Source organism: Cuculus canorus, chromosome 19 (genome assembly GCF_017976375.1).
Source record: "Cuculus canorus isolate bCucCan1 chromosome 19, bCucCan1.pri, whole genome shotgun sequence".
In the NCBI taxonomy this organism is placed as follows: Eukaryota; Metazoa; Chordata; class Aves; order Cuculiformes; family Cuculidae; genus Cuculus; species Cuculus canorus.
The window spans coordinates 5,181,285-5,206,338 of NC_071419.1; the positions used below are offsets into that span (position 1 = coordinate 5,181,285).

Below are 25,054 nucleotides of genomic sequence, written 5' to 3' on the forward strand. Positions count from 1 at the left end.
GGATTTTAATGAGACTGCAGGGCTTCACCCACCTGAAAGTGAGCGTCCTGTACTTCAGTGTCCCCATACACAGGAAATCACTCTTATCTCTCTCTAGTAAGCAAGCAGTTAAAAGATACTACAGGCAGCTAAAAGGAGGAGAGATCTTTGTAGAAACCAGAAAAGAAATGATGACACAGGGCATAGCCAGGGTTGGTTGTTATGACTTGTGCTGTTCCAAATACTCCCTGGCAGTACCAGCTGGAAGGGGTTGTGGCATAAAGCCTTCTAATGCAGCATCAGGCCCTTGGGGGCTTCACAAATTAGTAACAAGGGCTGGGGCCAGGTGGCTTTACACCATGTGGGCTGGGATGGATGAAGGGAAATGCACCTCTGTACACGTAGGCAGCTGTAGCGGGGGGAGACGTCTGCGTGAATCTTGGGTAAGAGGCAATTTGACAGTTGAAAAAGAGACCTAGGCTGTTTGCTTTTCTCTTTAAGCCTCATGTCTTTGTTTTCTGTTGTCATATGAGATAGCAAGGAGTTACTTAACAACAATTTAAAAAGCTATCTTCTCCATTATTGCCTGTGCACACTTTTAACCTCCGTACCAAAGCCTTGTATGTGAATTTTGTTTGATGTTGGAATAGAGTTAATTGTCATCTGTCATCCGGCACTATCAGAAGCTCAAAGTATTGATCAGATTGCATTGTTAGGAAAGGCAGAAGCCGTTGTCTAACGTGTTGTCAGCTCTGATGGCTTGATAAAGCATCCTTGCTGCAAAGCTTTTAGTAGTATTTGGGCTGATACCCGACTGCTGTGGATTTTTTAATTGCATTCATGTGACACTGAGAACTTGTTTTAGATTGTCTTTGCTCCAGAGTATATCACACCACAAATCTGTGGTTGTTAGTTTTACTTTTATTTTTAACATTAAAAGGGCAGTAAAACATTACTCAGGCTGTGTGATAGCACCCAGGATTTTTTTGCCTGGAGGCTGATGCGTGTAGATATTCTTGTGTAATCACATAGGTGAGGCAGTGCAGCTTCCACAACCCCAACAAACTCCTGGGATCCAGAGGAGATGCGTGCATTTATTAACAAGATCTAGGGCTCTCACAGATGGAACTTGGTTGTAGTCCCTTTGTTGTGGGTCATCTTTTAGTAGCTGGCAAGAGAAGTTGCAGCAAAGACTTTGATGGTCTTTTTATTGATAATACACTGCAGATCCTGCTTGAGTTAACCATGTGGATTGCTGCGAGCTGTGCTCGGAGGGACCTCCAAGAGTTGGCTTTTGTATAATTTAAACAGATGAGTGATAAGACTTTTAGGCTGGCATGAATTATTGTTATTTTCCTGCATGCTAAGCATAATGGTACTGTGCTGGGGGCAAATCACTCCAGATTTCTGCTTGAGCACCAGTATCATGCTCCTGCTGTACACGACACAGATAGGAAGCAGCTTCTGCCATGGAAAGCCCAGAGTCAGAAATAACAAGATCCTTCCCCTAAACAGCTTGCAAACTAGAAGGGACGTACTTATTCATGTTTCCCTCCCTGTCAGTGGGAACAAAATGCAGCCTGGTGCCCTGTAAGCAGCTGGTATTTAACTGCAGGAACCACGCTGAGGGCAGTCTGGGCTTAGCCAGCGGATAATGCGAGCTCTTTGAAAAACAGCTCTCCTCCCAGAGGTGACAGCAAAGACTGACTGGCTTATTTGACCTTGACTTCTTCAGTGAGTTGATGCACGATATAGCTTAAGAACTCCCATTATTTTGGCTCTTGCCCATGGACACAAATCTGTTGCTCTTGTTTGGGGCCAGTTGTAACACAGGCTGCTGACAGGGTGCCAGGAGTCGGGCTAGACCTTCAGCGAGATCTCCGCACTGGGTACTGGTGCTCCTCACCTATATTGCAGATATGCTTTATTGCTGATTATCTTCTTGCCATGCGTTGCAGCTTCCAGGACCTGCAGCTGCCTGGCAGGCTGGCTCAGGCTCTGCTGGCGCACTCCAAGCAATACCTGTGACTTCTACCATGTGAGCAGAACTGCTGTATGATAGAAATCCCAGAGCAGCTTTAGCTCCTTCAGAAATGACAGCCAAGGCTCTGTGAGCAGATTGCTGGGAAAGCATTCCTAGCCTCAGTCTGAGATTTAATTTTTTTCTATTTCAAATGTTTTCTGTCTAGGCTCAGAACTGACATAAGCTGGGCATGGTACTGCAATGGGAGAGGTTTCTCTCTCACGCCTCCCTCTCTCCCGGGGTGCTGCCTCGAGACGGTGTCACCCCACCCCAGCTGCTCACCGTGGCAGTTGCAGCCCCCATCCCTCCCTCTGTACGGAGTCGCTGCAGGGCGTGCAGCCTGACCTGGGCTGGTGATGTAATTTCCCATCTGCTTTTTAAATTTCTGCCTTGTTAAATGTGCAGAGATGTGGAAGGGATGGAGGGAGAGGGGGAGAGAAGGCCTATTGCAAACAGCAGTCTCGGGAGTGCTCCTGCTTCCTTGCTCTTCTGTTGCAGATTGGCAGCATTTTAATGATGTCCATTTTAATTTGCGCTCTGCAGTCTCTGCTCCAGAGCCAGGTTTGTATTTCACCATCCCAACTGGTTTTCACTTCGTTTAAAAACAGAGAAGACAAAGCAGGAGCAGAGGCATGCTCACCCGCTCTGGACTAGTTGTAACAAGCAAGACAGGGGAGCTGCGATGGGATGCATCAGCCTCATAAAGAGCTGAGATAAAAGAGCTCTTCATTATGCCCTCGCAGATTGAGTTAAGGCTCTCAACAGCATTCAGGCTCACTACCCTGAGTGACAGTAATTCGATTTTATGCAAGTGCCTAATGTGATACCCTTTTCACCAACACTTCCTGAGCTGTAGTGTCGTGCAGAACCCAGGAACTCACAGCTCTCAATCCAGGAGTGTTGTTCTCAGATCTGGACGTTATGTGAAGCGCTGGTTTTATAGGTAACTCCACATGAAGGGCTGGTCTGAATTAGAATGTCTGCTGCGTTATACGAGGACTGCCAAGCCTGACTTCTTGGCTTCTGTCCTACTCAGTTGATGAGCTCTTAAAATGCACCCTTTTCCCTCAAGCTCTTGTCCTCTACCCTTCTCCAAGGAGTTTCGATCTCCAAGGCATTTTTCAGGGCACAGCTATGAAAAGGAGTACCTTAGTCAACTGCATCACTGGTATTTGAAAACAGTATTTAAGTGATTCTCTGTTTTCTACAGGAAGACTCCTTTGCTATGATTTCAAATAAGGGAATATTAACAGAATGTGCTTCTTTGCATTGTTTGGACTTAAGCTGAAATTTGTGTGCATGAGCAAATTTGACCTTGGCTTTAACATGAGTGCTGACGCCAGCAGGTCAGCAGGCACAAACACACCAACACGTGTGTGTGCAGTTTGAAACCTTTGTCACGCTCCCTTCAAAGAGGAGAGGTCTGAACCAGCTAGGGAAGGGACTTCGATCTATGAAGTGGTGCTGAGAAGGCAGGAGGGCGGCTGAAGGAGGGAGAGGAGCAAGGCTCGGGGAGCTGCGGGTATTGGAGATCGGGATTTCAGCAGCCTTGGCAGAACAGGGCAGGAGCTGGCAGTGCTGTGGGACATGAGCAGGTTGTCCACTGGCAGCACCATGTGGGGTCACAGGATGGGGACAGCAGGTGTTACCGGTCAGGATTGAAACCCATTAGCTGAGGTTTCCTGCACTTGACCTTTTTTTTTTTTCCTTTTATTCTATTTTTTTGGAGAAGGGATATCATTCTGTGAGAAGGAGCAGCTGTTTCAGCTCCATTTCTAAATGGAGTTGAAAATATTAGAGGAAATCTGAAAAAAAAAAAGGTGCAAAAGACAGGTGCAAAGCAACTCCTTCCTGCCGATGCGTTTGCACGGCTGCATCCTGTTTGAAATAGGCTGGCCCATAGATCTGCATTGGCAGGTGAACAGAGGGCTTTGCCTTGCAGCTACTGTGGGAACTGGCTTCACGATGTGGAAATACTGCATTGTGGTCATTGTATTTATAGCTTTCACTGAAGTCATCCGTTCGTTTCAGCTGTACGACTGAAATGCCAGCAGAAGCTGAATAATTGCCGCCTAATGACCAGATTTACAAAATCTGACAACTGCTTGTTTATCAGGAAGAAGGGAGGAATGATCACAGAGTACCTTGTGCATGACAGCGTATTCACAAAAAGGCCTTGGTTAGTCCCTTTTCTGACACTTAAATATATCCGTTGCTCCTCTTCTCAGGTACATTGAAGAGATCCTTTATTTATTTTACATTTTTTATGTACACTTCTGATCTCAAATAATTGGGAGGGGAAGTTGTAATCTTTATATGACGCTGGGTGTCATTCTCCCCCTCCAACAGTAAATATTGCAGCAGTTGCTAATCTTCTGTCGGACCTGCATAGGCAGACTGTGGGAGCTTCTTCATAGATTTTGTAAGGTTATTGTACAGATGGAAATGTCCCCTAAATGAGCTTTGATCCCATTTATTATTTGCATTGAACCACCTCTTAGAAAAGATTTTGCGTCAGTTGGATTCAAAAACTGGAGATGATAAGATGCTTTAAAAAAGATGGGAGCGAATGGTGTTGGATTAGAGCTACGAAGGTAGGGAGGCATGGTCAGCAGCGTTTGTAAAAGGTAAGTCTCTTGGGCCAGCAGTGGCAGTGGCGTAGAAATAGCTGAGGCAGAGGTACAACCAGTCTTGCAGGTAAGTGTTTTCTGATAAGTTTTATCAGCTTGATAGAGTGGAGAAAGGCTGTAAGCCTCCTCTTTCTAGAAGTCCTCCTGACTGCAAATATGAGACTGACCATAGGTACAAGAATTATTATAGATTTATTGTCTAGGTTGTGTCTTTGTACAAGATGTCTTGTGCCTCCTAGAAAGCAGACTGAAGTTACTCTGTTTTTTTGGTGACTTTGGGCATCAGCTGTTGAGAAATATTCTCAAAATTGCCATGGGTTACAGGAGGGGGCGGGATTTGGGCTAAGAGTCGGTGAATCAGCCTTCTCAAGTAGCTGTTTGGAGACCTTGCTAACCAATACTAACCAGACCTCACTAACCTCACTCACCTTAAACTGTCATCAGATGTGTTTGTGGGCTGTGATGATATTTGTTGTGCGCTGGCTTGCGAGACGGGATATTCAGATCCTCTCCCACAAGGAGACTGACGGCTGCCTGTGTGAGCCACCTGTGAACAGAGCGCGATGCCTTGATGCTCCTGGCCTGCAGCAAAGCCTTATTTTGTTTTGAGAATGAGCACCTTGCCTGCTTGTTGTAGCTCCAGGAGCAACAATGTGACCTTTTTTTTTTGCAGTGATGGCTTATATGCAGTTTGTGGAAGATTACTCAGAGCCGCAGCCATCCATGTTCTACCAGACCCCTCAGAATGAACACATCTACCAGCAGAAGAACAAGCACCTCATGGAAGTCTATGGTTTCAATGACTCCTTTGTCAGCTTAGACCCATCTCAAGATCTGGCACCTCCTCCTGCTCTCCCACCGAAACAGCGGCAGCTGGTGAGTGACATCCGCGGTGCCGTCCCAAGCAGGGTACATCAGCCTCCCTGCAGCAGCTGTTCTTGCTGCTCGTGTTTCTGACAGGCTGTGGTGGTGGGAGGCTATCTCATTGGTGTTACCACGTTATGCTCCTTGTCATCTTGTTGATATGTTTTTAGGCATCTACTTTGAGCTCCTCTCTAACCCAGTGTCTGGACTGTTCCCCTTAAGCTCTTAAAGACCTAAAATGCCCTAAAAATGAAATGCTAGTCTTCCACACAGCGTGGCTGAATCTATGCCAGGCTACAGGCTTGTGTAACGACAACTGCTTTGAAGATTTTGACACGCTGGGGAACACGATTTTCAGGAGATTGCTGCACTTTTGTTCCCAATGCTGTTTTGAAACTACTGTCAAGGGTGCCACTAATAATAACCGTTTAAACATAATAACTGCTTTTATGACTCAGTCTTTGCCAGAGCCGCAGAATTTTGGTATAGCCATTATTTAACTCATGCGTGTTTTCCCCGCATTAATCCCCTTCTGTGATTCAGGATTTTACCTGTTTTCCACCATTCTCCTGGCCTTCCCAGACTCTCAGCCCAAAAAGGCATATGCGAGTGCATGCGTTTTGGGTGGTGGGTTTAACAGCATACCGAGAGTCATCTTCCACATCGGGGATGAAATCCTGGCCTCAGTTTTGTTTCCAACCTCAGCACGGCTGGTATTTTGTCCTATTTCTTTTTAAGGTTCTTCCTTTATTTTATCTTTGGCTTGTTTTTTTTTTTAACTCCAGCCTTAGGGGGTTTGTTTATATTAATTATCTGATTTGCTCTATTTAAAAAAAAAAAGTGCATCTTTTGTGCTGCTGTAACTAGCATAACTTGGCTGTGGCTTTAACAAAGCAGGAGGAGATGTGGGAACAGAGCCATGGTCTTACCATCATGAGGGCGACTGTTGCAATATTTCTTCACGTTCTCTGTGCTAAAGTTTGACTGTCCCAGGGTGTTACTTTTTAATCAAGTGGGAAAAGCAACTGAGAACTCTAATTTGGAGATTTGCATAACTACCTTCCTGTGATACAGGTAGGAGTCCTGGAAAGATAAGTAACATTTCTGGCTAAGCTAAACTGAGTGTTATGCATTATTGCTTTGTAGGAGTGAGACCTTAAATGCCTGTGTCCCATCTGCTTTGCAGGGACATTTGAAGAGTCTACAGGACTCCTTTTTGAAGGATCAGGCAGTTCTCCAGAGCCTGTGGTCACCTTGTCAATACTTGCACTGTCACTTGTACTTTGCAGTCCCTTACCCTGCCTCCTCTTCCCAGAGGTGGCTACACTCCAGAGATGGTTTCCAGTGGTGACTCAGTCTACACAGTCATGAGAGAGGGTGTATAAAGCACACATTTACTGTAGCCATTATGCAAAAGGGAAATTCTGCTCCTTTTCTGAATTTGTCAGCTGATGCATTTCTTTGCTGCCTTTTAATCATTATCTGGGCAGCCAAGACATCACTGGTTTGCCTGCTAGGTGTTCTTGTAGTTTTGCAAGCTGATACCATCAAGGTGTTGCTTGTCATTCCCCCAAAGTGAAGGTTTCTTCAAATGCAGCATCCCACCCTTGGGCATCAGCTGCTGTAGCAGTAGGCAAGTTTTGCTGGATGAACTCCTCTATGAAATAATAATGAGGAAGTCCTTTCTTATGAGCTTCAGATCTTATTTATAAAACACTGTACATTATATTCAACCAGTCGAGCTGAGAAAGCCTACGCATACCATAGCCTCCTCAGGCTCCTCAGACTTACTATAGCGGAATTCAGGAGAAATTCCTTAATAGTATTTGTTACTTATAGTGTAATATCTCCCTCTTGTGCAAATGAGATATAATTTTGGATTGGACTGAAAAACAGCTGGACATCACTGTTATCCGGTGTCTCGCAGTACCAGTGAGGGCATACAGATCACACTGGAAAGACCAAGTCCGCGGGCTGCCACAAGAAAATAGTAATCTGTGAGAGTCAGCTGCTTAACAGCCAGAAGCAAGAGCTGGTTCCTCCTTTGGGCATCTGCCCTTCACACCAGGAGGAAAAAAGGGCAGCGAGGAACAGCTTGCCTCTCCCCGCAGCAGCTGTCCATGGGTGAGCTGGAAGGGGGAGGTAGGAGTTTGTTTTTAAGGGATTTGTGAAACAAAGAAGATTTGAACTGTGATTTTTATTATGCCTCTTGAGCTCAAGAAAGGCATATTGGTGTGTCTGGCTCTGATGAACTGTATGAATAGCTGTTTGTTTAGCAAGCCATTATATGCATTGTTTTACAGTTAGCGTTTCTTATCCTTTATTCATAGCATTCTCTGTGCTCTCTTTCTTTGTGTCTTCTGTCTCTTGCTTTCTTCCCCCTCTTCAGCAGGCCTCCTATGCTGCCTCTTCTTTCTCTTCTGTCTCCTACTGTGTCCAGCAAACTAAAGTGCCCTTCACCCCCGAGGACAGCGGTGCCACTCAGGGCCTCACTATGTCAGTCTCTAACTCCTTTCTCAACCGGCACAGCTCCTTTCCTGTGCACTCGGTGAGTTGTTCTCCGCACTTTAACACGTCTGCGTATTTATGTCGGTGAAATGCTTGTCTGCAAATTCTGTGCTGATGCTCTTGGTTACAGGTAAAGGGTCTTTGGGGGGATTTTGAACTCATGTAGTGATCAGCCAGGTGAGAAAAACACAGTGTGTAAATCTTACTGAATGAAGCACGGGGGAGTTGTGGCTGTCGTTACTTTATATAGGCCCTGGCACTGACATTTGTGGCGAGGGAGTGATGAAGGAGAGCTGGCCTGTATGCCCAGACACGCTCCTCTGACCTGCGCATCCGCCAGGCTGCAAAGCGGAGCTGCAAAGTCACTTGGTTCCATTACATAATGTCAACGATGTGGATGAGTCAATTAAAGGCTGCTGTGTGAATCTGGCCTTTGGAGAAATAACAAGATGTCATCCCCAAAATACATAGATTTAGTCGAATATATGGAACAGTGGCTGCAGCTCCTTAATTTTTTTCCCTCTAAAATGGCCTCTACCAGCTCTTTCATCTCGTGTTTGCTTGTCTGCTTCCCTTCACGTCTCCATGATCCCAAACAAGCTCGGTAAGCTTGTGTGGCTTGCTGACAGATGAGCAGGGTTTTCTCTCCTCCAGCACTTGTGAGCAGTCTGAAGAGAGAACGGCAGGAGGGGCTGAGAATTATTTAAATCAAAATTAGAATAATCTTAAAGCGCTGCTGAAATCTGTGATCAGCTTCTTCAATTAAGTAGTAGTCATAACAAAGTGTTAATGTAATGAAATTAAATCTAACCATGAGATTCCAGCAACTCATCAGTATGGGGCTTGTTTGCATGTAAAACGATGTGGTTATGCTCTGATTGTCGTGTGATGACAACTGAGAATAGGCTATTTTTTAACAGTGACCTGAATGTTCAGTAAATTAGACTTCTTCTGGAGAAGAAATTAGTAGACAAGACTTGAGAAAATTCAGAATTCTTCAATTAGTTTAACGTTAAATATTTGAAAATGGTGTCCTCCCACTGTGCCACTGCTGCCTTCCCGTTTCAACACTTATTCTTTAAAAACTAGTGATAGTTGCGGGTCCAAAGAAGAAGAAAATCTTCAAGTACTTTACAAGTAGCTCTACTTCGCAAGCTTTTGGCTTCCATTCAGCATAATGGTTTTGCTGTAGAAATAGAAAGACTGAGGTGTGGAAGGGTTTGTGCTTAATTTGTGGTAAACAGGTTTAAAATCTGAAGTAACATGAAAGTTCTGAATTGTGCGGCTCTCTTGTTTGGTAGGGATGGTTGCAAGCAAACCACAGAACTGTAAGACCAAGAAAAAGCACTTCACTATTTTTGTTTTAATTGAGAGGCTATTAATATGATAGCATAATGTTCTAAAAATATGCAGGCACTTCCACTTATAAAAGCGTCCTGGTTAGATTAAATGGTTACTCCCTAGTTAATTGTTCTGGCCTGTTCTTATCTTGCTTTCGACTACATTATTGTGAATGTGTTATTTTCTGAAATGCTAAAACTTCATTAAAAAAAATCCTTACTTGTTTTTACACGGGCAAATAAATGGCTGGAGCATGAGTAACAATGGGAACGATTAAGCGATGCAGTGTCAAATGCACAAAGGAAATAAGCTGAATTAAAAATGGGGATTTTTCCATTAATGACTTTAAATTATGATAATCTCATAGTTGGTCATGACTCTGCAGGTCTATTTTTTCACAGGCAAAAATGAGATTTTCACTGTGACAGTGTCTCTCTGTCTTCCAACTGCAAAATACCGATGTCCTTACATGCATCATAGCTGACCCATGTAATACCATAACCACGGTTTATCCCATTTCCCTGTCCCTAATAAGACAGAGATGTGGAACAGCTGTCAAGGTTTGGATCACTCCCAGGGTGACACCCTGCTTTTCTGTGCCAAGAAGGACCAGAGCCCCTCTTGCAATCTGTTCCCCAGAAATTGGCTGGAAAGATGTGTGGTTTCACGCGAGGGATGCTGTGAGCTGCACTAGTAACGCTTTAAGCACATCACTCTGCTCCTTTTATTCTCATATCTTCATATTTTCCTCTCTCATCCAAGAAAGGCCACTCACGTGAGCAAGAAACCTGTTAAAAACAAGGGTTAGGTTCCCACCAGACCCAGCAAAGGAGTGAACGCTAGGGAGAGCACACCTTTCACGCACCAGCCAGCTGAGGAGCAGGCCTCCAGTGTACCCAAATATCAGTGGTAATTATCCAGTCTCATAAAATGATGTCTCCTACATTAATTGTTATCCATTCCATACAGGAAGCTAAAACCTCCTGAGGTCAATACCAGGAAGTCAGAGCTAATAAATGGAATGCCTGTCCATTGACCCAACGTAAGCAAGGCATTGCAGGTTTGCCAAGCGTAACCAATTTCCAGAAAGTGCCCTGTGCCTTTTTCCTTCCCTGGAGACTGGTCTAGGGTAGACAGCAGGAGTCAATCCTAGAGGGAAGACCTGTCATGGTATCCATCTGTTCACATGTGGGCAGCAGGAAAGCTGAGACTAAGCCATGCTTTACATGTCAGCCCATTAGCTCTGTGCTCCAGGTGAAGGGCTAACACCTTACTACTGATTTAAAGGGCTAAAAAAGGCTGGGTTTAGTGTTTTGGAGCAAAAAAAAACGAAGTGAAGTTGTTCAGAGCATCTTTACATCTTTACTGTATTAATTTCTTTTCTAGAACTCTGACTTTTTCTTTCTGATCAGCACTGCAGACACTGCTGCAGTCCAGAAACCACCACTGCTCTGTCAACCCACTAATCGTACTTTTCCCTTCTTTGCAGGAAATTGTGTCAGAGGTAATAGCTTTTACTGGATAGAGGCAGATCTTGAGCAACTGGATCAAACCTCGTAGGTTTGGCAAGTTGAGCTTGTTTTTTGCCGAGTCTGATTCACATTTGGCCTCTGTGCCAGCAAGCGTCGTGTTCGTGGTGCGGGCTGATGTTGTAAGGAACTGCAGCATCGTATTGCCCACTCCATGCACAACTAAGCTGTTAAATCCTGCATTGGTGGAACAACTGGATTGTACTGTCGAAAGTCATTTTAGGGATTCCCATCTCTTTTGGAAGTACTTTCTGTTGCTATACAGTGGGAAAGGAGGTATGCAATAAGAAAGCATCCTCCTCGCTAATGGTTGGCAGTAGCTTTACTCTAGCCAATCATCTCTCCCTTCTTTTTGTGAAGACAGAGGAACCGTCCTTTGTTTCATTAACTCCTTGTGCTGTTAACTAGAAATGGGTGGGCAGGTAGCCAAGTGGCAGGAATGACATCTCATTACTTCCCAGCAGCTGGGAATCTCTGCACTGATAGAGGATATCAGTCCAGTGACAAGCTCTACTGCAATCTACCCACACGTTTTCCACGGAAGGCTGCAGAAAGTCTTGCATTTGGTCACAGCTAAGAACGTTTTCCTCACTGAAACAAGGAGTGCAGTTGTTTCTCCGAGGTGTGTACATGCCATTAGTGGAAATGGGCTGCATCCTCCACAATGGAGAAATAACTTGCCTTTCTCAAAATGCTGGTTTTTCTTATAATGTCTTTTTAAGAAACATTTCCAATAATTTTCCAGAAACCAAATTAGCTGTTGGGTTCCAGCAGAAGGCACAAGTGATTTCCTCATGAAAGCTCCAATTCAATGCTGCTGTTCTCTCTTGTTCCCACCGTTCTTGAGCAAATGGAACAAGCGCACAGAAAATTCACAGCAACTGTTTCTCTTTCTTGTGTGCGTGTTAATATATGTTCAGGAAAAGGAGGGTCAGATAAGTGTTTAAAGCCACTCAATGCAGACATGTGCTTTGCATGTTTTCCCCGCCTCGCCCTGTTCACGTAGCTCGCTTCCAGTCTGCAGCACACGCCGCAGCTCTGGCCCTCGGCAGAGACTGAGCAAGTTTGATTCATGTGGTGATCCGATGGTGGGAATCTTCATCAAACCGGGACTGGGAAATCATAGTGTGTTAGTTCGTTTCTGTCTTAAACAGCTTTTGGCTCCTTAATTTGGAGCAGAGAGAAGTGGGATAAAAAGATTTGCATCCGTTTAACCAGCTGCTGAATTCTAGATATTGTTTTGCCTTTCCTGTTTAGCATTCCTTCCACATTTGTGTTCGTTTCCAGTGCCCGCAGCAGGCCTAAATGGTGGTATTAATAGTGCTGTTCATGCTGGCATCACTAAATCCTGCTTCTGAAAAACGCTTCCTCCAGTGGTTTTTTACATTTTTCTTGCAGTTGGTGCACTACCTGTCCCTGTGCGGGTCTCTAAACTGTCCGCTGTTGAATTCGTAGGTCACACTCCCCACAGTTTTTATGTGACTGACTTTTTAAGAGTCGTGTCTCTGTCTCTGGGCTCTGCCTTTTAAAGATCTCCTAGATATGGTGGTATTGACTACAGGCTAAGCAAGAGTTGAAGCTGTAGGTGCAATCAAATTGAATTTTCTGATAGTTTCAAAAGAGAGATACATGATGGCATAGTTAATAAATCTTACAAATGTTTTCTTCCCTCCCGCCCCCTTATTTATTCTGTTACAAAGATGTACAAGAATCCCTCTCACTTAAGGAGAAGTTTGGATTTTGTTTCCTCAGGCAGAATCCAGGAGATCCTTTCCCAAGGGAACAGCAAGCCCCATCCATCTGACTGCTGTGCTAACCATTGCTTTAAAATGGGAAGGTCAACTGTGCAGCCAGGTCATGGGCTTTGCTGAGAAACGTTCAGGCATGAGGAGCTGCTGCCTTTCCTGTGGCAGTGCTTGAAGCCATTCTGTTGGCAGCTTGTGTTTCCAGCCATTCATTGTAGGAGCATTTCCTTCCTCATTAACAAAAGTACCTGGAAGCCCGGCATTGTGTCATGAGATAGGAAGTCTTTTCCAATAGTTGCCTGTACAGTTATGTTCTTAGGGCATAGCAGTTTTGTGCAACTCCCGGTATTCTGTGAACATAGTTCTTTACTGTTAGAATTTGGGCATCCAGTTCTGGCACATTGCCCGTGTCGCTCTCAATAGCATTAGCAGGCAAGATCTAAAAGATTGATCCTTTCCTCTGATAGCTTCATATTTTGGAAGTCTGATGCTCTATCTGATCTGGGAGTGTCTGGCAGGATCGCAGATTAATTTGGCAGGAGAAATCCTTAGGGTAACTGAGAAGGCTGTGCTTAAAAGTTGAAGACCGAGTGTGCTGATGCTGCAGATGCTCTGGCAGCCATATAATTGAATTCAACTTTGAATTTAGGATGGAGACTGCTCTTATTCACAACCAGTGACTCTTTGCATATAAACACCCTGTCTCCCTATTCCTTTTGGTCAGCCATGCCTAGTGAATGGAGAGAAGCATCACTCTTGAAATAAGTTTTCTACTAGAGTGCTTATGTCCTGCCATCTAATTCAAATAAACAGTCTTAATGTCATTGACGTTTGGGACATCCAGTAACACTGCCGCTAATGATGGAAAATGGTTCTAAAATATTGACTTTTGCAAAAATCAAAGGCAGCAAATTGAAAGCACTGAAAGTTACCATCTCTAGAAGACCTCTGCATGTCACGGTGTGTGGTAAACGTTCCAGTCCAGGCATGGCAGCTTCCTGCTGTTCGCAGGAGACAAGATTGCTCCAAGCTCAAAGCATGCTTTCTGGAAGTACTTCCCAAGTGACAGATAGGGGTATTTTTTAACATCCACGGTACTGGTGAGAGAAGAGGGATCTCCCTCGTCTCCCCATGTTGGCCATTTGCTGTCAGAGGTCAGCATTACTCGTGCTGGGAGACCATCTTCTGGTCCTGTGGTGGGAGCCTGGCAGTGTGGCTGGAGTTTGGAAAGAGAAAAACATCCTTTCTTGAAGTATCCAGTTGCATCCTGCTTTCTAGCATTCCCAGGGATTGTTTTGAACTACTTCACTTAAAGCAAAGCCATGGAGTCAGAATTTGCATCAGTACAGCCACAACCGAGGCCTTGCTGACCCTGCAAGGAACCTCTAAGAGGCAGATTAAAACAAGCACTGATTTGTTTCCAAGATAAACTGTTGCTTGTGATTTTACGGGGGGAGGACTACAGGAGGATGCATTTGCTTGAGACAGTTCTGGTGAATGGACTCTCCCTTCCCCAAAAAACCCCATATCTTTTAAAGGATGACAGGGCTTCCAAGAGATGTACAGCCCCCCTTGGAAGCTATCTCTGCAATTCCTGCTGCAGCTGCTGGCTGGGCTGGGCTGGACAGGGAGCTGCAGGAATGGGTGCCATATGGACATCATCTCTTCCCCAGGGTGGTTTTTTTCCTCTTTAAAAGTATGCTTCATTCTTGGCTCTTGTCCCAGCACGGCTGCATAGCTGGAATTCCAGAGCTGCTTGCAGGCTCCAGAGGAAGGAGGGGGCTCCCTGACTCGCTTTCTACAAGATGTAGTGTTACAACTGGATTGGAAGTCTGGCTAATTAATGCCAGCACACCAAAGGCCTCTCTGCAATGTTCCCTTTGTTAACAGGGTGCTGAGAACGTGTCTGCGTCGTTAAATGATTGTTCATGGATCACATAATGAAGATTAATGCGTTTTACTCAATACCTGAGCCTTAAACCAGCATTTTCAACACATCTCATGCCAAGATATTGTGTTGAAAGGTGTATTGATGAGGCCGAGGAGAGATGAACGCATAAGAGATTTTTAGTAGAAACATATCTGCATCCAGACTTGTAGAAATGATGCAACGTTATGCTATATTTTGGTCTAAATTGCCTTTGAATTGGGATTAATGTCTCTGAAGCTCTGCAAGGCAGAAGCTGTGCAGATTTTCCTGCCCCAGAAGCAGTAATTCATCTCCCCAAGCTGCTAGCTCAGCCTGCAGGCAGTGTACCAGGCAGCGTCTCAGCCACTGAGCCGGGAGTTTGGCCTGAACTAACCCCACCAACACCATTCACGCAGTGTCAAAGCTTTGCAGGGTGCTGCCTGTCCCAGGGGGACTTGATTGACGACAGTAATTTCCTTTCACTCGTGCCCTGCGTGAGCTCCACTGCTGCTTTACAAAAGCTTGGCTTTTTCTCTGGGCTCGGCAAGCCAGACACAAAACACCTTGGGAATCCTGGGTGGAAGATGTCCATCAACTATAAAGCAAAGGATAGCACATGTCGGCTCTCTCATGTGGGCACAGGAAGCTCAGCTCTAGGGGAGCTGGCACACAGGTCTGGTTTGAGCAAGTTATTTCCTTTCCTGAAGCAGAGGATCTCATTATCAGGACCACAGTTTGTTGAGTGCCTTCTCAAGAACCGCTGCAGCAGTGATTCTCCATTTGCTTTGCTCCTGTACTTTTTTGGGGCCTGGGACTTGGGGCAGTAGTTGGCGTCTTAGCGCCAGTGAGATCATGAAATACCAGGGAGACGGGGCAGGAATAATGAATCTGCTGAGCCAAGGTGATGTCATGAGCCTAGCGTCTTACGAGGGATTTAGTGGTTTGTGCCATGCAAGTGAAAATGAATAAATGTAGCGCATTTATCCAGGCGGAAAGTAAATACAGAGATTAGACTTGTCATTGTTACTGAGGCAGCACCAAAAGCTGACAGTGTCCCTGGAGCCAGGGCTGCTCATCCGTAAAGAAATGGGCAGGAAGAGAGAGGAGCCTGTCCTAGAGCCAGTCTCCTTTTAGCCACAGGCATGTGGAAGGGATTTGCATTTTAATTATTTTTCAGTAGTCTTTTAAGCTCTCTTTCCAAAGCATCTCCCTCTGCCTGTCTGTATTATGGCCTGCAGTATGTTTTGGGCCAGGAGAGTACACCCAGAGCACTGCCGGACTTCACGCGCAGCGGAGGGCAGCCACTCGAGGATTAAGGTGGTGGAAGGTAAAGTCTAGCCATTGACCTTTACATTTCCTTTCCTTTATAGTGGAAAAGCTTTTTTGCCCAGACTTCTGGCCCGAGGCTGTTCTCAGTTTAAATTTTTAAGCTCATGTATTTCCTACGTGAAAAAAAACTACGGCTGCTGAACTGGATGCTTCTGCTGCAGCTCGGGTGACAGACCAAGCTTCTCTTTTTTGTCACCTGCTCAACTCTCCTGAGAAAATGCAGTCTGAATTCTCCAATTCATGCCTTTGTGTCCCCTTCTCCTTTTTACATTGCAGCGGTGTCACTTTTCAACCTGATTTTAGCCAGTTGTGTCTGTGCTTCTTGAGAGCTCTGTAATGCACTGTCCTTCTGCAGTAGAGCTTTCGAACCAGTGACCGCTATAGCTTGATTTCAGTGTGGAGTTTTTTGGGTGCTGTGGTTCTTCCCTCTGTCCGCTTGGCTACGACACACATCTCGCTAGTGGCTAAGCTTTACCGGTTTTAAAATAAACTCCTCTCCAGCAGGTTTAGCATTATTGTATTTTGTTTTGGTGTCAGCTTTGTTTTGGACTTACCCCGACGGCAAATCTTACAAGCACCAGATGTTAAAAGACAGAGGGTTGCTTTTGTTTTTCTTGGCACAATATATTCCCACTGCACCCTCTTTAATATTATCTGAACAGTAATCTGATTATTAGGAGAGATAGTGAAATAAAGCTTTATGCAGATGATCTCTTTTCATCTCTTCAGCTGACTCTTTGAGGCACTGCATTAAAGGATCGGTTTGATAAGGAGTTCATCGCTCCTATGGACAATTATCATTTTTGCTCCCTATGTTTCTCAAATGGGAAAGAGAAGCAGTATAATCTCCTTATCCTTCAGTGGAACTTTGAAGACAATATCCAGCCCCTCCTCCCTGGGAGCTGTGTGTTCTGGAACAGACTTGACACAGTAGCTGCTAAATTACAGGGCTGGGGCAAACAGCGTCTTAAATTTGGATCCTGTGGAAAATCCCAGAAAAGCAATAAGCGCTCAGAATACTTTTCTCTATCTAGATATTTCCAGCGTGCTCATAGTCATGGTTTCTCTATGCCCTCCCATCCTTTCATCCACTGAAGTGGTTTTCAGGGTCACTGGCGTTAGCGGTACTGAGTTGTGCAGGCTTCCCCCTGCCCAGCGAAGGCTGGATACCTGCAGGTGAACACCCCGCTGCCCACTTTCCCTCCGAGAGATGAGCAGCCGAGCTGCTGTTTGTGTGAGAACATGCCTCTCCGAGAAAAAACTGGCTGATGGGTCCCAGGTAGTAATTCCTGCTCCAGTGTGTGGGTGATAAAATGGTGCTGCCTCTGTCAGAGAGGCGCCTGTGTTAGAAATGCCTTGTGCTGTCACTGCTACACTACTGCTTATCTAATTACTTTTTCTTTTGTCTGTCTCATTCCTTTCCCCATCTTCCTTGTTTTTGTGTTGTACGTCCCTGCGTCCTGTAGTACAAATCTGTGTTTAGGTCCTACTCCCAGGACTTTGTGCCTCACAATCAAGTCTCCATACCTCCTTTCCTTTCTTCTACCTCCTCCTCCTGCTCTACCCCACCTTTTCCGCCCGTCCATCCATCTCAGAGCTCTGACCTAGCGGTGCCCGCCGCAGCCAGCCAGTCACCCAGCACTGTGGATGTGCCAAACTCCTCTTCTCTGGAGAGCAGCTTTAACGGGAGTGCTTCTGTCTGCCTTCCTTCTGAAACCTCTTTCACTGATTCTCTCCAGACGCCTTCGGTGAGACTATCCAAAGAGATGATGGACCTTAACGCAAGGCTGGGTTTATTTGTTTTTTTAAAAGAAAATGTCTCTTGTGTTAATACATGCTTAATGTGACCTAGTCTGGTTTCCAAACGTGTGTGAATTGCAGAGAGGTAATTTAATCTAAAAATTGTGGCTAGAAAAAAAAGAACAGCCTCAGCAGGTTTGAGAAGACATTTGCACATATGTAGGAAACATAAAATGTCAAATACTGGTGAAGGGGACAGGAGAAGTTTCTCTAGCTTCCTGCAATTGTAATACAAAGCTGAGGAAGGTAAAGGAGTGTTTTGTGAGGTTGGTTGTTTCTAAGCACGGGCTCCTAACACTGGTTCGCATCCTGCAATTGCTGCTGGGGCAGGATTTGGTGATTGCTGCCCTGCTCCCTCCAAAATCCCTGTGAGCCCCAGGAGCGATGGGTGCTCCATCTCTCCTGTGCATAAACCTGTTGTTCTCTCCAGTCTCCTGCTCTTTCCATTTACCCGCAGCCCTCTCTGTGTGCTTGGTGACAGTGCACACTGATGCTAAGCGTCACGTGTTGGTGAAGTTAGGCTAACGCTGTTCCCACACTGATACAACACTACTAGTTTAAGGTTCCAGATCAGTTTTACACATCACTTGGCAGGTTTGTACATTACAGCTACTTTCTTAAACACCTCATTTTCAAGATAGTTCTCTTTTGTTTACTGTAAAACTGAGGAGTTGATGGTGTTAGGGCTGTGGTGCATGGGTAGTCCTGCCTCTTCACAAGGTTGAAAGAGGGACACTGATTGCAGAGTGAATGGTTAGGTTTTCACACTTTAGACCTGACCTTGCTATTGCATCTTCCTTGCGTTAGGTCCTTGTTACAGCTTAGAAGCCCTTGAGTTTGGCTTAGCCTGGCATGAAGGCTTTAGTCTGTGCTTGTGGCATAGTTTGGGAGATACATTTGACACCCTCTGGGCTGCAGGGCTCATCTGCATTTGGCAGCAGGACTACAACGCGGGTAGGACAGGCACTTGTGTCTCAAGCTCTGAATGCTCAGCTTCCATACCCTTGAAATCCCCAAATGCTCATTGCACCTTCGCAGCCTCACGTGGAGTCCATGGCAGCTCTTGCAAAGCAGTGCCTGCTGCTGTCCTGCTGCAGCTCGGCGCCTTCGGGAGAGTCCTCGAGAACCAGAAAATAATTATCTCTGAGAAAGTACAGCCTTGGTGGCCAGTGTTGGCTGCTGAGCCAGAGGAAGGGCTCCCAGTTAGGTTACAGCAGCCGCTGAGAGCATTTCCCCTCCCAGCCCATGGGCGCATTCTCTCGCTAACATTAAGTGCTGGTGGGGAGCACCATCACGTATTTCCTTTCATCCTGTCTCCCTTAGAGTGAAAACGCCAGTGAGGAGGCTGGTGAGGGTGAATACGTCAATCTGTATTCCTCTGGCCAGAGCAACGGGGAACTCCCTCACTCTGAAGGAGTAAGTAACCTGGAGAGGGCCTGACACCGGGGAAGGGGCTGCCTGGTGCATGCTGAGTTCACACCGGGGCTGACACGCTTGGCACCAGCCTCTTCTGCACACCTTGGAGCTCTTGCATCCATCCTGCTTCCCCGGCTTCCTTGGTCCCTCTGCTTGCCCACTCCTGGTTTGCAGGCTTGGATCCCTCCCAGTCTGGGTGGAGAGGAGGTGATGCTTTCAGGGTCATGGTGAGCCCTGGCACGAGGCAGGGATGGCTTTTCCTGCCGCCGTTTGCGCTTCGCTGTCTGTTTGGAGTTGCTTGCGTGAGGTTCCTTTCCAGAAAGCTGCACCCTGACCGGGGCTGTCCTATTCTTGTAACTGCTTTAGCTTCCTCGTTTTAACATAGAAAGCCTTGTGCTCTAAATTGGTTTGGTTTTTTTTTTCCTTCACCATTTGTATACCAAGTGATTGATTTAGCATTGTAATCACACGCTGTTTCTTCCTTTACTCAAGCCTCCTATCTTAGCTATTTCCTAGAGGAGACAGGGCGTCTTCCAATGCAGGGAGGTACCGTCTTCCTGTAGGGTCATAGGAAACAGCAGTAGAGGTCTGTGGCAGTCTTTTTTGCCTGCCCTCATCTTGGAAGGCACATCTCCTACAGGATGTCTCCGAGACTTTTATCCATGCTGGTGTTAAATACGCCAAGAGGTAGTGCTCCCATCACTTCCCTTCAAGAGACACCTCTAGGCAAGTCCATCCTTTTGGGCAGCTGGTTCTCAGCTTCGAAGCAAAGGGCTTTACTAATGTAGTCTGGAAAAATTCTGCAGCCACCAAGAAATGTAAACTCACTGGTGTGTTTTCCAGGCCAAACAGGTGGCGTGGTGGTGGTTTCAGTCCTGTCTGTTCAGTAGGTTGAATTTGCAAGTTTCAGTCTGCATAAAGTTAAATAACTCTGAACTCCAGCACTGTTAGGTTAATATTCCCAATATGCTGTTCACGGCTATTTGTCTCTTTAATAAATGGCTAATTTAAAATGCTGTATCTTTGCTTCTTGCTCTCTACCTGCTGTTCTGTGCCGCTGGTTCAGATGGTTCTGCTTTTTTGCATTAGCCTCATTTCCACAGCCATGAATTGTGAAGTGGAAACACTGCATCATTGCGTAACCTTTTCTGATGAGAAAGAAGGGAGGCAGGAACAGGAGAGTGCATCCCACTGCCCCCAAGACAGGCTGGTCTGTTGGGGGCTGTGACCAGGAGGTGAACTAAAATGAAGTGCTTAGAGCTGGCTCTGTCTGTTTTGATTAAAACAGAAGGCAAGTGTATGTCATCAAGAAGAGCTAGAGGGATAAAAAAGTCATGAGAGGGTTAAAATCCAAGGCAACAGCTGACTTGTGTTGTAACTTTCAGCATCATTTCACAATGTTAAAAGCAAACAGTACTAATTACACTAGTCTCCAGAGAAGGTCCCAAATTTCCTGTCTAATTAACTTCTGTGTTTTCCTGGCATTTGGCATTAACTTGCATCAATCTTTAACCGCTCTGTAGGAATTTACAGTAAAGGGCCATTTAGAGGCAGTCAGACTGTAAATGCAAGGCTGGCCGTGGTGCAGGACCCCATGTAATAATGAAAACCCACTTTCTCTTTGCAGGAATCTCCCTCTGTCAAAGACAGCCACTCCAAAGACTCCGCTTCAAACAGCAGTGCCATGGGGAAGGAAGGCAAAGACGGTACTGAAAGGTGAGCCCGACTCTCCTGGTGCTCCCGCTTCTCAGCCTCGAAGGGTGCAGTCTCACCAGCATCCTGTTAGCCCTGCCCTCTACCAAACCATCCTTGGGGCTACCTGTTCTGCCCTCAACCTTCTCAGGGTTCTCTGAACTTGAAGCTTGCGTGTTTTCACACAGCTGGTAAGCAGTGGAATCCTGCTGAACAAGGAGGATCCTGGCAAGATGTCATTTCTTAGCTCAGGGAGCCTGCAGGGGTTAATGCAGCCTGTGCAGCCAGCCTAAGTCCCTCTAATTGGCAATCCTGTCATTGACGCTGCCTGTTCTCTTCTGCTTCCAGGGAAACGAGCTAAAAAAGTCTGTATCGCTGTTGGGAAATAGTCTTCCAGAGGGGAATTTCTTCCTAACCCTGCTAGTTAGAGGCTGGCTGAGGCCCTGAAGCAGAAGGCTTTACATCCCTTCTACTACTCTTAGCTATCATTTGTCTATGTAAATTAAGAGGTGCAGGCTGTAACAGATGGGCTTCAGGAGGAGTGGAGTGCTGCTTCCCTGCTGCTTGAGATTGCTCTTCAATTGCATTTCTAAAGCAAAAATCGAGAACACCATTGTTTAGTGTGTGACAGTCAACTTCCCTCCCCCGTTTTCCTGCAGTTAGTTTGAGGGTTTTAATCCCTGCAGTGAAGGAGACGATGCAAGAGTGCTCTGCAGAGCTCACTATCTGCTGAAAGTACCGACTGGTGCACGGGATTTTGGCCTGTGCCTGGGGAAAGCTATAAAGAACACGCATGCTTTTCTTTTTTTTTAAGGAATACAGGCACAGAGGCATGCATCCAGGCACAAGAGCACCAGCCCTTGGGGGCAGGAATACTAGAGGTGTGGATATACAGCAAAAAAAATGGGCAGAGCTTTCTGCTCTGTCTTCCTGCAAAAAAAGCCTGTCGTCTCCCCTTGTAGCAGCACCATGAGCTGACTAAGATGTGTACGTGTAGAGTATGCTCAGTCTCTATACATTTGAGGAAGGGCTTAGGTTTGTGTACACTAAAAATTTGGGGGATTAAGGAGACAAGAAAGCGCATACTCATTCAGGGCATAGTAAAATCCTGTCTGCCAGAAATGCAGGCAGACAAGTGTTCAGGTCCTAAAGGTTCATCTTTATCTTTTTTTAAGAGGTGCCCAAAGCAACAGAATTAGAGCCAGACATTTGAGCTTGTTTGCAAAAGATTTACCTCTAGACTGACTGTGTACTTAGTGTCATTTAATGAAGATTTGTACACTGAGAGCTCGAGTGGACCCAGCATCTCTTCTCTGGCTGGGCGGTGACTCTGGTGGGTATTTGCCTTGTTTTTTTTACAGGCAGCAGCAGTCACCAGACGCTTTGGAGTCTTCACAGTTGGAGGAAGAGGTAGATGAGCTATCCCTTATCGACCACAGTGAAATCATGGCTAGGTTAACGCTGAAGCAAGAGGTAGGTGCATTCAAGGTTTGCTTTCACACCTTTAGGCCTATGCTGTATTCAAATCTGATTCTCTGTGTGGACAAGCAAAACATCAGCTTCTCTTTGACAGGAAAAACTAAGTCACAGCTTTGTGTGTGCAGGCTGTTGTGCAAGGATGAGATGCTGGTACAGGCAGGGAGTATCAGCGCTGAGCGGGGCTTGTAGAAAACGTGGGATGCCTCTCTCAGAACCAGCTCATCTTGTGCCCTTTCCCAGTCTGCCCCTTCCTACCTCTTCAGTCTGAAAAAAAAAAAGCACTTGAGAGCTTGAATCCAGGTGCAGATTTATGGTGTTGGCCTTTCAGTCTGAAGGCAGGTTTAGTAGATTCCCAAGCAGGACTTCATGTCACTGATGTGGAAGAGCAGCCAAAGTAACTGTTTCTGTATGTGAGAAATGGCTTTGTTTCTAGCCTTGGGTGCACTCCCAGACAGCTTTGCTCACTGTGCTCTTGAACCCAGCTGTCTTTGACATCCAGCTTGAGGGAATATGCAGGCTTTTGAAGCTTTCAGACTGTCAGGGGGGCAATCTGAAAAACAGAGAGAATGTATCATTTACTGGCACTTCAGGAGTGTTCTTTGGTCAGCCAGGATGCACAGAAGAGAGTGAGAAGCTATTACTCATTCTTTAAGTAGTATTTCATGAGTCTTGCCAGAGGGTCACCTGAAAAATTCACATCTTAAGACGTAGCTGCTCTGTGTCTGTGATCTGTTTTTTTTAGTGTTTTACATATTGAAATTACAAAGACATTGCTAAAGGAAGCCAGACGCGACTTCAGTTTCCACTGCAGGAATATTTCCTTAAAAAAAACCAATCAAAAAGCACTGTTTTCTGAACGTTTGAGACTAGCAGATCCGTGTCAACACTTAGCGTCTTTTTTCTTTCTTTTTTTTATGGTCTGTATGTTTGAAACAGTATAGAACTGCCACTGCAAGCGATCTCCTGGAGGATGGGGAACCACTGACTGAGTGATAAATCAGTTTTGCATAATTTAGTTGTGAATTGCAGTAGCTGGAAGAAAGATGGTTTTGGAGAGTGGTAAGGCAGAGGTCAAGCAGTTACCAGGGCTGGTTTTTGCTCCTAGTTATTGGATCTCTTCAGGTGACCTCCAGCCAAATATTTCCAGGTTAGGGAGTTAATGCGCTTGGTTTTGATGTTCCAGGAACATGCGAGTTGAATGTATGACCTCTCACCCCACAGCCACTGTGGTACGTGATCCTGCACTTTGAGACAGTTCACACAGAGTTACTGCTCTGTTAATGGTCTTCTGGGAATGTTTGGGACTCTGGGACATTTCTGCTCATTCTTCTGCAGGCAGAAAGTTCAGCTTTCACTGAGCTTCACTGAGCCTTAAGGAGTCAGAGACCCGGAGTGAGGATCAGCCCGGATCCTCATCTGGGACACCAAGTGCTTTGTTCAAATTCCAGGATTAGCCCAGCACTGAAGACCATGTCCCAGCTTGTGCTGTGAGCAGTGCCAGGAACATTGTGTACTCTACCAGTTGTTGCTGAGTTTGAACCCCAGAGTTGGTAAACCAGGACGAAGGGAGCCTGGGCCATACCTAACGTGTTTCTGTTCTCATTGCAGGGAGATGATGGGCCAGATGTTCGTGGTGGATCCGGAGACATTTTGCTGGTGCATGCAACAGAGACCGACAGGAAAGGTACAGTGGATGCCCCAAAACAGACCTGAGGAGTGTGGCCTGGTGTGGCCTTCTGCTGCTTGGGTGGAGAGGACTGTGTTTGTGATCCTCTGAGTTGCGTGAGGGGATTGTGCTTATCTTTGTTGAAACAGAGGTAAGCTGGATAAGCGCCTGTTCGTTCCATTTAGCGGCAGAGATGGCATTAACTCCTCACAGCCCTTGGCCAGATCTGGAAGGCAAGTCACACCAGTGGAATTGGTGACAAGCTCTGTTGGTGTCTGCCTGCCAACCTGGACCACTGCAAATGTAGGTGTGACTGTCCTGTTTCCAGAGGCGCTACTTGCCCTCGGAATTTCAGGTGGTTGTGTAGGCATTGCTGGAGTGACTGTTGCATCAGGGTAGGAGGGGAGGGATGCTGGCTTGGGTCTAATGCAGTACACGTGGATGTCAGGCAAGCTGTTCAGGTCCTGGTCCACTGACATCCCTTATTTCCAACTTACCACATCACTTCCTTGTCTCACTCTGCACACTGGTAGCCACCCAGACCAGTTTGGAGAGGGGATCCACAGCACAAGAAAGGAGATGTGGGAGAACAAAAAGGTGGCTGGCAACCTTTAGCTATAGATTTGTTAAAACCCCACTTTATCACCCCAAACCCACTCACCACCCACATGAAGCAGCTCCTTTCCAAGACCTGTGGCAAAAAAAAAAGCCTCTGCCATGTTTCCAGAGAGCGATTTAAACCTGCCAAAAACACTTATGCTGATGGCCTTAACCAGAATTAATCTTATCTCCTGGATTTCAAGGCAAAATGCACTAACAGTGACTCACTCAGCACTCGTTTTTTAGAGGTTTGATAGTCAAAGAGAAAAATCTTTCATGTGTGTTTTTAAATGGCAGGTGTTTTACTGTAGCATAAGATATTCGCAATTACCAGCACCGTTCAGCTAACAAGAAAATCCATCCCAGCAGCTATGTTTCCCTGTTTACAGCAGGCATTGAATACAAGCACAAAGGGGCAAAGTTAGGAACACACTAGAGAGGACGAGGCAATTGATTGCGCCAAGGCTAGATACGTATATTTTAATAAAATAGTCTAAATGAGGTGGTGGAAATACCCCTTATAAAACTGCTGAAATCAGAATAG

The 25,054-nt window shown here is 45.8% G+C and overlaps 1 protein-coding gene across 1 annotated transcript in view; it reads left to right on the plus strand.

The window, feature by feature from the left end:
* RAPGEF1 (Rap guanine nucleotide exchange factor 1) overlaps nt 1-25,054 on the plus strand; it is an 87,066-nt gene that overhangs the window by 51,212 nt on the left and 10,800 nt on the right. Inside the window, exons 10-16 of the mRNA XM_054083919.1 lie at nt 5,306-5,508; nt 7,886-8,044; nt 17,324-17,605; nt 18,981-19,073; nt 20,701-20,789; nt 22,127-22,238; nt 23,853-23,928. Coding sequence (XP_053939894.1) covers nt 5,306-5,508; nt 7,886-8,044; nt 17,324-17,605; nt 18,981-19,073; nt 20,701-20,789; nt 22,127-22,238; nt 23,853-23,928 — 1,014 coding nt within the window. The remainder of the gene's footprint in view (nt 1-5,305; nt 5,509-7,885; nt 8,045-17,323; nt 17,606-18,980; nt 19,074-20,700; nt 20,790-22,126; nt 22,239-23,852; nt 23,929-25,054) is intronic.